A 10,430-nucleotide genomic window follows, 5' to 3' on the forward strand; every position below is an offset into this window, starting at 1 on the left:
TTATAGGGGTCTAGGGGCAGCCGATTGGCTGGGAAAGGGGCGTGGCCTCGGCCGATTGGCTGGGGAAGGGTCAGAGTCCCGCCATGCAGGTCGCTGGGTGTGTTTTGATCAGGAAGCTTGAATGGGTGAGCGGGAGGTCACTCAAAGGGAGGAGGCGTGGTCTAGGTGAAGGACACAGAACAAGATGGAGCTGGCCGGTGTAGGCCCGCCCTTTCATTCCCCCCTTGTCATGTAGCTTACGGACCCAATCATGGGACCGGCTGCATTTATGGTGACAAGGGGAACAGAGTTTGGAGGTTTTACGCTAAGTTCTGGGAAGCATGTGTCCCTGGGGTGGCTCTGGGAGGTCTGATTAAGTATTGTCCCCGAGCTGGTGTCTATGATCTGCCAGGCGATGTTCTGGGGGGCGTGGGGACTCCCGGCAGCATGAGCAATGACAAGCAGAGTTGACAGAGTTACCAATATTAGGTGGGTCGAATGCGCTGTAGCTTGAGCTTGAGAGGGTTGTGTTGGTCCCGACTGATGGCCCATCGCGTGACGAAGTCCTTCCGGATCGAGGAGGGGTCCGCTGGCCGAACGTGGGTGTGATGGACCCAGGTCGCCATGCTGTCTACTTTGAGAGCGGTGGGGGTTGTCAGCACCACGATGTAGGGTCCCTTCCAGCGCGGCTCGAGGGTCTCTCGGTGGTGCCTCTTGACATAGACCCAGTCTCCCGGCCTGTACTGATGAGGTGTCGGGGTCGGGCCAGCCTCGTAGATGGCACGGAGGCGCGGCCAAATGTCCTTATGCGCCCTCTGGAGCCCTCTCAAGGAAAGAAAAAGTTCTTGATCTTTAAACTCAGCAATGAGTTCAGCTCGAAGGCTGGGAATAATAGGGGGTGGCCTGCCAAACATGATCTTGTAGGGAGTAAAACCCAGAGTGTAAGGAGCGTTTCTAACCCTGTAAAGGGCGTACGGTAGGAGAGTCACCCAGTCCCCACCAGTCTCCATGGTTAATTTGGTAAGGGTCTCTTTTAGGGTTCTATTCATTCTTTCTACCTGTCCTGAGCTCTGGGGCCTATAAGCACAATGTAATTTCCAGTTCGCCCCCACCGCCTTGGCTACTGCCTGTGTTACCCGCGAGATAAAAGCTGGTCCATTGTCTGATCCTACCATGGCAGGAAAACCGTACCTGGGTACGATGTCTTCTACTAGCTTCTTAGCCACCGTCTGAGCCGTTTCATGCTTGGTTGGGTATGCTTCCACCCAGCCAGAGAAGGTGTCTGTAAATACTAAAAGATATTTATAACCATACTTTCCTGGTTTGACTTCAGTGAAGTTGACTTCCCATTGGGCTCCCGGTCTGGTGCCTCTGAGCCTGGTTCCTTTTTTATTTGATGTGGCTCTCGCGTTGGTGAGTTGGCAGGTCTTGCAGGCAGATACAACTTGCTCTATTTTGGTGTCCTGTTGGTGAATCTTGATTCCGGCATGTCAGATTAAGTCTTTTAATTTTCAGGCCCCCATATGAGTAGACCGATGCTTGTGCTCTAATATTGAGACTCCGAGCTGGTCTGGCAGCACGAGCTCCTTGTTAGGTGTATACCACCATCCCTTTATCTCCTGGGCCATGGGGAGTTTCTTGATCCGCTGTAACTCCTCCTGGGAGTACTTGGGCTGGTCTGGTAAAACTGGGTCTCCTGGGTCTGGTAGTTGTATGGTCATGGTGGGGACTGGAGTAAGGGCTACTGCCTTGGCTGCCTGGTCAGCCTTTCGATTACCTCTAGCTACTGGGTTATCAGCTTTTTGGTGCCCTTGGCAGTGGATAATGGCTAGCTTGGCAGGAAACCATAAGGCCGTAAGCAGGTTAAGTATCTCCTGCTTATTTTTTATAGTCCGTCCTTCTGCCGTCAGTAACCCCCTCTCCTGATAAATTGCCCCATGAATATGAGCTGTGGCAAATGCATAACGGCTGTCTGTGTAGATGTTAAGCCGTTTTCCAGCTCCCAGCATCAGCGCCTTGGTGAGGGCTATGAGCTCTGCTCGCTGGGCTGACGTTCCGGAGGGTAGAGCCTCCGCCCATACAGTGTCCGTTTCGGTGACCACCGCTGCACCCGCATACCTGTGTCCATCTTGCACAAAGCTGCTGCTATCAGTGAACCAAGTAGCCTCGGCATTGGGGAGGGGCCGGTCGGTCAGGTCCGTCCGGAATCCATGTACTTGTTCCAGGATTCCCGCACAGTCATGTAGTGGAGCACCTAGGTCAGGGTCGGGCAGCAGGGTTGCAGGATTGAGGGCTGCACTGGGGTGGAACCGCACTCGTGGAGGGTTGAGTAGGAGGCTCTGGTAATGAGTCATACGTGTATTGCTCATCCATCTATCCGGAGGCTGTTTCAGGACCCCTTCAATGGCGTGTGGGGTCGTGATCCAGATCTCCTGTCCTAGGATCAGTTTGTCTGCATCCTTGACTAGGAGTGCTGTCGCCGCAATAATTCTTAGGCATGGCAGCCAGCCGGCAGCCACTGGGTCTAGTTTCTTAGACAGGTAAGCCACTGGGCAGTTCCAGGGGCCTAAGGCTTGAGTTAGAACCCCTTTTGCTATTCCCTTATGTTCGTCTACAAAGAGGTGGAAGGGTTTCGTAATGTCTGGTAGGCTCAGGGCTGGGGCACTTAAGAGGGCCTTTTTTAACTGATTAAAGGCAATTTCTTCTTTTTCAGTCCATTTAAATGTTTTCCCCTCTTTGGTGGCTTCATATAGGGGCTTGGCAATCTCAGCAAAACCTGGAACCCAGAGGCGGCAGTAGCCAGCTGATCCTAGGAATTCCCTCACTTCTCTTCGGGAGGTGGGAGTAGGGATCTTTAGGACAGTTTCTTTTCTGGCATCTGATAACCACCGCTGTCCGCCCTCCAGGATATATCCCAGGTAACTCACCCTCTCCCTGCATATCTGAGCCTTCTTCGCGGATGTCCGGTACCCCAAGGCCCCCAGGGTAGCCAGCAGGTCCTGGGTCCCTTGCTCACAGACTTTGACTGTGTCGGCAGCAATCAGGATGTCATCTATGTACTGTAGGAAGGTGTGGCCAGGGTGCTCCCTTCTGTACTCACCCAGGTCCTCGTGTAGTGCCTCGTCGAAGATGGTGGGTGAATTTTTGAATCCCTGAGGTAGCCGTGTCCAGGTGAGTTGCCCACTGTAGCCCTCCTCCGGATCATGCCACTCAAAGGCGAACAAGGGTTGGCTCCGGGGTGCCAGCGGCAGACTGAAGAAGGCATCCTTTAAATCTAGTACAGTATACCAGAACCTGGAGGGTGCCAAGGAGCTCAAGAGAGTATATGGGTTGGGAACAGTTGGGTGTATGTCCGCGACCCTCTTATTTACTTCCCGGAGGTCTTGTACCGGTCGATAGTCGTTTGTGTGAGGCTTTTTGACCGGCAGTAGGGGGGTGTTCCAGGCAGACTGGCAAGGAACTAGTACTCCTAGGCTTCGTAGTCTCCGGATGTGTGGCTGGATCCCCTTCCGGGCCTCCTGAGACATGGGGTATTGTTTGATCTTACCGGACTCTCTCCTGGCTTGAGCTCTACCAGGACTGGGGTCCTGTGAGCAGCTAGTCCCATCCCCCCCGTCTCTGCCCAAACCGAGGGGAATTCTTGTAGCCATCTGTCTATATTATCCTCTCTCGGGAGCGCCTCCTGGTGGAGGAGGTATTCATCCTCCAGTTTCATGGTCAGTACCTGGATGGGGTGGCCCTTGCCATCGGTGACCTTGTCTGAAAGTTATCTGAGCTCCAATCTTGGTAAGTCCCATCCTAACAGCAGGTAGGGGCATTCTGGTATTACCATAAAGGAGTGGGATACCCGGCCCGTTCCCAAATCTACTGTTCTTCGGGTAGTCCAGGAATACTGGCTCATACCAGTTGCCCCTTGTACCCAGGACTTCTTGTTGGCTAGTTTTCCTTGTGGGGTGCAGAGGACCGAATGTTGTGCTCTGGTGTCGACAAGGAAGTCAATAGGGGTCCCCTCCACTTTAAGAGTTACCCTGGGGGGGCGCCTGGGTGGCGCAGTCGGTTAAGCGTCCGACTTCAGCCAGGTCACGATCTCGCAGTCCGTGAGTTCGAGCCCTGCGTCGGGCTCTGGGCTGATGGCTCAGAGCCTGGAGCCTGTTTCCGATTCTGTGTCTCCCTCTCTCTCTGCCCCTCCCCCGTTCATGCTCTGTCTCTCTCTGTCCCAAAAATAAATAAACGTTGAAAAAAAAAATTAAAAAAAAAAAAGAGTTACCCTGGGTTCGGGGAGAGGGTCCGAACCCCGACTCCCCTAATCACTTAGTTCATCTAGCTCTAGGACTTTTACTCGATCAGTCTTGCTTCCCTTCCTGCCGGCCCTTTTTGGACAATCTCGGGCCCAATGCCCTATCTCCTTGCAGTATGCACACTGATCCTTCTGCAGCCTCTGCTTCCCCCCCTTGGTAGTTCCTTTACCTTTTCTTGCGTCGTCTGCCAGCTGCTGGAGATGGCGGTCTCATTCCTTGGGGAAGTCAGCAGTGGCAGCTAGTAGTATTCTGGCCAGGTCTCGAGTCTGCTTACTGCTGGCATCCGCCATGGCGCGAGCCTGCTTGTCCTCAGGAGGCTCCCGGTTATTATATACCTTTTCGGCTACCACCAGTAAGTCCTGCAGACTTTTTTCTCCTAGTCTATCTATTTTCTGTAATTTTCTCCTAATGTCTATGGCCGATTGGTTTACAAAGGCCAGGATAACAGCTGCCTTGCTTTCCGGAACCTCTGGATCCATGGGGGTATAGGTACGGAATGCCTCCATGATCCATTCTAAAAAGGCAGCCGGAGATTCATCTTTTCCCTGTTGTACATTTCCTACCTTGGCCAAATTGGTTGGCTTTCTAGCAGCCATTCGGAGACCCCCCATTAGAGTCTGGCGGTAGACCTGGAGCCTCTCCTTACCTTCTGCCGTGTTGAAATCCCACTGGGGCCGAGTTAAGGGGAAGAAGGCATCTATCTGAGCCTGGTTGGTGGTGGGATTCCCGTCTGCGCCCGGAACTAGTTTTCGGGCCTCATTGAGGATTCTTTCTCTTTCTTCAGTCATGAACAGGACCTGCAAAAGCTGCTGGCAATCGTCCCACATGGGCTGATGGGTAAAAAGAACAGAGTCTAATAAATCAATAAGCCCTGCCGGTTTCTAGGAAAACTTAGGATTCTGAGCTTTCCAATTGTAGAGGTCACTAGTGGCGAAAGGCCAATAGTGATGGGGCTGATTCCCCTCCGCGTCTGGGGGTCCGGTGGCTCGCAGGGGCAGAAGAGTGGAGTCGGCGGTGGAGGCAGATTGCTCCCTCTGAGCCCTTTGTCTGGTAAAGGGCGGGCTTCCCACTGGAGCGTTTCCGCCTCCCGCTCTCGGAACAGCGTCTGCCTCCCCCGGAGGGGGAGGATGGTGTTCTTCCGGCATCCTAGAGGGGTTATATGGGGGAGGAAAAATTAATTCTTCTTCAGTACCCCCCTGTAAGACAGGGTAGAGGGGTGCTGAAGGCTGGATAAGACTTTTCTTCTTCTTTGTCCCCTGCAAAGCAAGAATGGGTTTTGGCTCCGGAGGGAGCGGGGCTAGGAAGGGCTTAAGCCAAGAGGGTGGGTCTTCTACAAGGTCCTGCCAAGTGATAATGTAAGGGAGTTGATCAAGATGACCCGTCATAGACCGAGAGATTATACTCCTGACTCGGTAGATGGCAGGGAGGTCGAAGGTCCCCTCTGGTGGCCATCCAACATTGAAAGTTGGCCACTCGCTAGAACAAAAAAAACTGCAACCGACCCTTTCGGACTTCCACACTGAGGTTGTTAGCTCTTCCCCTCACATCCTTAAAGTGATCAATCATAATACTTAGAGGAGTAGTCTGAGTCTGTCCCATAACGTCCGTCCAGTAAGTCCACAGAACAAAACAGAGAAACACAAAAACAGACAACCAGAGGGCCCCTAGAAAGTCTTCCAATTCCATGGAAGCAAAACTGCAAGCTAGCTTAGACCTTTGAGGGGATTCCACGTCCCTCCAAAACTGATGAGGGGATTCCACGTCCCTCCGAAACCGATGAGGGGATTCCACGTCCCTCCAAAGACGACGGCCTCACTCCGACCAGCGGGAGCGACCTGCCTCGTCTCAGACCTTTGAGGGGATTCCACGTCCCTCCAGAATGGAGAATCGGAACGTCTTCCGAAACTCCCGGCCCGTGGTCCTCCAGTGCGTCCACTTAGACCGCATCGGGCACTACCAGAATTCCAGAAATGAGCTCACACAGAAAAGACAGAACAAACGGACAGACACTAACTGTGGCCAGTCAGGCTCTCCGGGTCGGGGGTCTCTCGGGGGTCTTGGGGATCCCGGATGAGCCCCCAAATGTTATGCCCAGAATTCGTGATCCCAAAAGACCACCAGGGAGCCGAGTCCGATGCAAAAGCAAAAGAGCCTTTATTCGAGCTAGCTCGAGCTCAGTCCCCTACCTGCACCGACGCAGCGGTGAGATACCAGGGAGAGAGAGAGAGTTTCAAAAGCACAAAGGTTTTATAGAGGTCTAGGGGCAGCCGATTGGCTGGGTAAGGGGCGTGGCCTCGGCCGATTGTCTGGGGAAGGGTCAGAGTCCTGCCACGCAGGTCGCTGGGCGTGTTTTGATCAGGAAGCTTGAATGGGTGAGCAGGAGGTCACTCAAAGGGAGGAGGCGTGGTCTAGGTGAAGGACACAGAACAAGATGGAGCCAGCCGGCGTAGGCCCGCCCTTTCAGTGGGTTCGAGCCCCACGCTGGGCTCTGTGGTGACAGCTCAGAGCCTGGAGCCTGCTTCAGATTCTGTGTCTCCCTCTCTCTCTGCCCCTCCCCTGCTCATGCTCTGTCTCTCTCTTGGTCTCAAAAATAAATAAACATTAAAAGAAAGAGCAAATGTTATTCAGACATAATGTGCATAATACTTTAAAGATAATGGATATTGCTTTGTGCTAGGAATGGCAGAAAGGTTTTATAACCTCCAAATTAGGAAGTATATTAATTTTTCTTACTTTCTCTGGTCATTCAGTGCTTCTGTTGTATGATCACATGGTTTATACATGATATTTGGTATTTACTTTTTTTGGACATGACTGCTTCTGAGAGAAATGTTGGGGTAGGGGTGCCTGGGTGGTGCAATCCCTTAAGTGTCTGACTCTTGATCTTGGTTCAGGTCATAATCTCACAGTTTTTGAGTTTGAGGCCCTCATCAGGCTCTGCGCTGATGGCACAGAGCCTGCTTGGGATTCTGTCTCTCCTTCTCTCTACCTTTCTCCCACTTATATGTGTTCTCTCTCCCTTTCTCTCTCTCTCAAAATAAGTATTTAAATTTTAAAAACATTAAAAAGAAATGTTGCGGTATTCATTTTTATCTACCTTGAAAACACAGACTTATCAGAGTCTTTTAAAGAACTTTCACCTGTAAATAACTGAATATTATAAGATTGTTAATTATAGCTATACAGAAAGTTTCCAGAAGAATTCCAGCAAAGTCACAAAGCTGAAAACATTTTTTTTAGAGTGAGCACATCCTTATATTTGTGACAGAAAGAAACAGCCATCATCATGGCTTATCTATCTCTCTTTTAATTATTTTATTTTTGAAAACTAAAAATGCACACATAAAAATATGATCAAATGTCATGATAGTCTAGTTAGTGTGTGCATGTGTGTGTGTGCCTGCACATATACCTGCATACTCCAAAAGATTTTTACAGAATATATGTAGCAGCTTTATTTAAAGTTTACTTATTTATTTGAGAGACAGAGAGAGATGGAGAGTGCACAGGCATGAACAGGGGAAGGGAGAGAGAATCCCACTTAGGGCTTGATCTCACTAACTGTGAGATCATTACCTGAGCCCAAATCAAGAGTCGGACTCTTAGCCAACTGAGCCACCCAGGCACCCCATAGCAGCTTTATTTATATTAGCTTCAAACTGAAAACAGTTTGAATTAGTGCCCTTTAATAGGTGTCCCTTACTTAATAAGAGAATAAATAAACAAATTGGGAAGAACTTTTATATTGGAATACTACTCAGCAATAAAAAGGAAGAAATTATAGATAAAAACATGATTCAATACACAAAGAGTGAAAACATCTTTCACACACAAACATACCTTATATATGATTCTATTTACATGAGGTCCTAGAATTGGCAACATTTTTCTAAGGTGAGAAAAAAACAGTGCTTGTCTCTGGGTCTGTGGATACAGAATGGATGGAAAAGTGAAGGAAGTTTGGGGTCTAGACGCTGGGGGGTTATATCTTGAGAGTGTTGGCAGGTTACATATCTGTGCACTTGTCAAAACTCAGTGAATGTTCACCCAAAGCTTTTGCATTTTATTATATAGAAGTTTAAACTGTAAAGAAAATTTGCAAACAAATGCGAAATTCTAGTAAATGATATGTAAGATGAAGTATTTAGGAAAAGTCTCCCGTTGCCTGAAATTTACTTTGAACATACCAAAAAAAAATATTGATGGATGAATGGAGGGATGGATCAATATGTTATAAAGCAAACATAGTAAAATGCTTACATACAGAAACTAGATGATAGTATATTGATGCTCACTGAAAAATTCTTTAAGTTTTTCCTGTTTGAAAATTTTCACAATTAAATACTGGAAAAACCTTATCTTTTTTGTTTGTTTTTACTTTACTATAGCACTGAACAAAATAGCTGGTACTTAGTGCTCAATTAAGTATTTGAAGGAAAGAAATAATAAATTGATATATAAATTAAAAATAGAAATTATGGGGTGCCTGGGTGGCTCAGTTGTTAAGCATCTGACTTTGGCCGAGGTCATGATCTCATGGTTCATGAGTTTGAGCCCCTGCTTCAGGTACATGAGCCCCACCTCTGGTAAGCATGAGCCCTGCTTTGGGTAAGCCCCACTTCTCTCTCTCTTTCTCTGTCCCTCTCTCACTTGTGCCCTCTCTTTCTCTCTCTCTCTCTCTCAAAAAAAAAAAAAAAGGATTGGAATTATGAATATGAAGCCCCAGTAAAATATCCAGTTCTCAGGGCCATTTTTATGATGTTTTACTAATCATCCCCATGACCCTAACTAAAACCTGACCCTACTCTTCACTCTTTCCTGGACAAATGGTGCTACCTCAGCATTGCCAAACAGCTGAGATAATTCCAAGAGGATCAGGTTCTTTCTCAACCACAGAGGATGAATAGGTCTTTTAGATGGCCTCTGTTCCAAGGATGAGGAAGAGAGGAGGCAGATGGGGGAGTAACAGAAAGAGGTGATTGTTTTGATCACAATATTTTCAGAAAGTCTGTAATCTGAGATGGATGCAGTAATTTGAGGTTTTTATTGTTCTTTTAACACATAATATTCCTTAGTTAATGGCTGGTCTTTCAGATTTGTCTCTTCTCCCTTCTTCAGTCCAATATGGAGCATGGATTTAAGAAGAAGAGGGGTAGCTTATGAAGTCTCAAGGTGGTAGGGGATAGGCAGGATTATATGACTGTGGTATCCCATTTTTGTGTAGGAAAAGCTGATCTGGGCAGCTCCTTGAATTGCTGACTGATATAAAATTTGTCTCTCCTGAATGTCCTGCTTGCTGAAATGTATGCCTGGGGTAAATTGTGGTTTTTTCTCCTACTTGGTCATCTTTCCATCTTCCTTTGACTAGATATGTTATTGATTTCCTAGGGCAGCCAAAACAAATTGCCACAAGCCTGGTAGCTTAAAACAAGAATTTGTTCTCTTATAGATCAGGGGGCTGGAAAGTTAGAACTCAAGGTGCTGGCAGGTAAGTTTTTTAGAGGCTCTGAGGCAGAAACTGTCCCATGCCTCTCTTTCCTAGCTTCTGGTGGTGGCCAGTAATCCTTGGCATTTCTTGGTTTTGTAGATGCATCACTGTAGTATGCTCCTGTCTTCACATGGGTCTCTCCTCTATATGTCTTTTTGTCTCTTCACGTGACCTTCTTATAGAGACCCAGTCATTGGATTTAGACACCACCACCTTAATCTATTATTTATCTTAACTAATTACATGTGCAAACATCCAATTTCCAAATAAGATCACATTCTAAAGATCAGAGTAGATACATGTTTGGAGGACACTATCCAGCCCACTATAAGACCTTAGTGTGATTCTTGCAAGCTTTATTTAATCCCTGAAATCTGATTTTAGTTCTCAGACCTGGCATAGGCAACTCACCTTGTAGCCCTCAGCCTCAGGCCACTTTTTCCTGTGAAAGTAACCACTTTGACATACTCCTCAAATAGATTTCAGCTGATATTCATGTCCCTCTTCATTAGACATGCAGGATATTCTTTTCTTTATTCTTATAAATTGTGAATACTAAAATGCTGTTAGTGCAGGGACCATGCTTTGAAAACCATTGTTTTAGACTTAGCTAGTATAGTTTGTCACCTTGGATGTTGATCTGAAAAGATCTGGACATACATCTG

At 48.0% G+C, this 10,430-nt stretch overlaps 1 protein-coding gene and 1 long non-coding RNA gene across 3 annotated transcripts; both read right to left on the minus strand.

Annotated features, from left to right (window-relative positions):
- Nucleotides 1-200: 200 nt before the first annotated feature.
- Nucleotides 201-3,674, minus strand: LOC123590708. Of its 2 annotated transcripts, none has more exons than XM_045464147.1 (2): nt 3,080-3,674; nt 201-1,270 (listed from the first exon to the last, which is right to left on the minus strand). In XM_045464147.1, exons 1-2 carry the CDS (start codon nt 3,627-3,629, stop codon nt 465-467), a joined length of 1,356 nt encoding a protein of 451 aa, XP_045320103.1. In that variant the 5' UTR covers nt 3,630-3,674; the 3' UTR covers nt 201-464. The 2 variants fall into 2 exon arrangements, with proteins under 2 accessions (XP_045320103.1, XP_045320107.1); XM_045464151.1 differs by lacking the exon at nt 201-1,270 and adding an exon at nt 1,395-2,233.
- Nucleotides 3,675-5,028: 1,354 nt separating this feature from the next.
- LOC123582865 lies at nt 5,029-6,501 on the minus strand. Its single transcript, XR_006704628.1, has 2 exons — nt 6,464-6,501; nt 5,029-5,423 (listed from the first exon to the last, which is right to left on the minus strand). It is a non-coding gene; the product is annotated as an uncharacterized LOC123582865 (long non-coding RNA).
- Between the last annotated feature and the right edge of the window lie 3,929 nt (nt 6,502-10,430).

The sequence above is a fragment of the Leopardus geoffroyi genome, chromosome B1 (assembly GCF_018350155.1).
Source record: "Leopardus geoffroyi isolate Oge1 chromosome B1, O.geoffroyi_Oge1_pat1.0, whole genome shotgun sequence".
NCBI classification, from domain to species: domain Eukaryota; kingdom Metazoa; phylum Chordata; class Mammalia; order Carnivora; family Felidae; genus Leopardus; species Leopardus geoffroyi.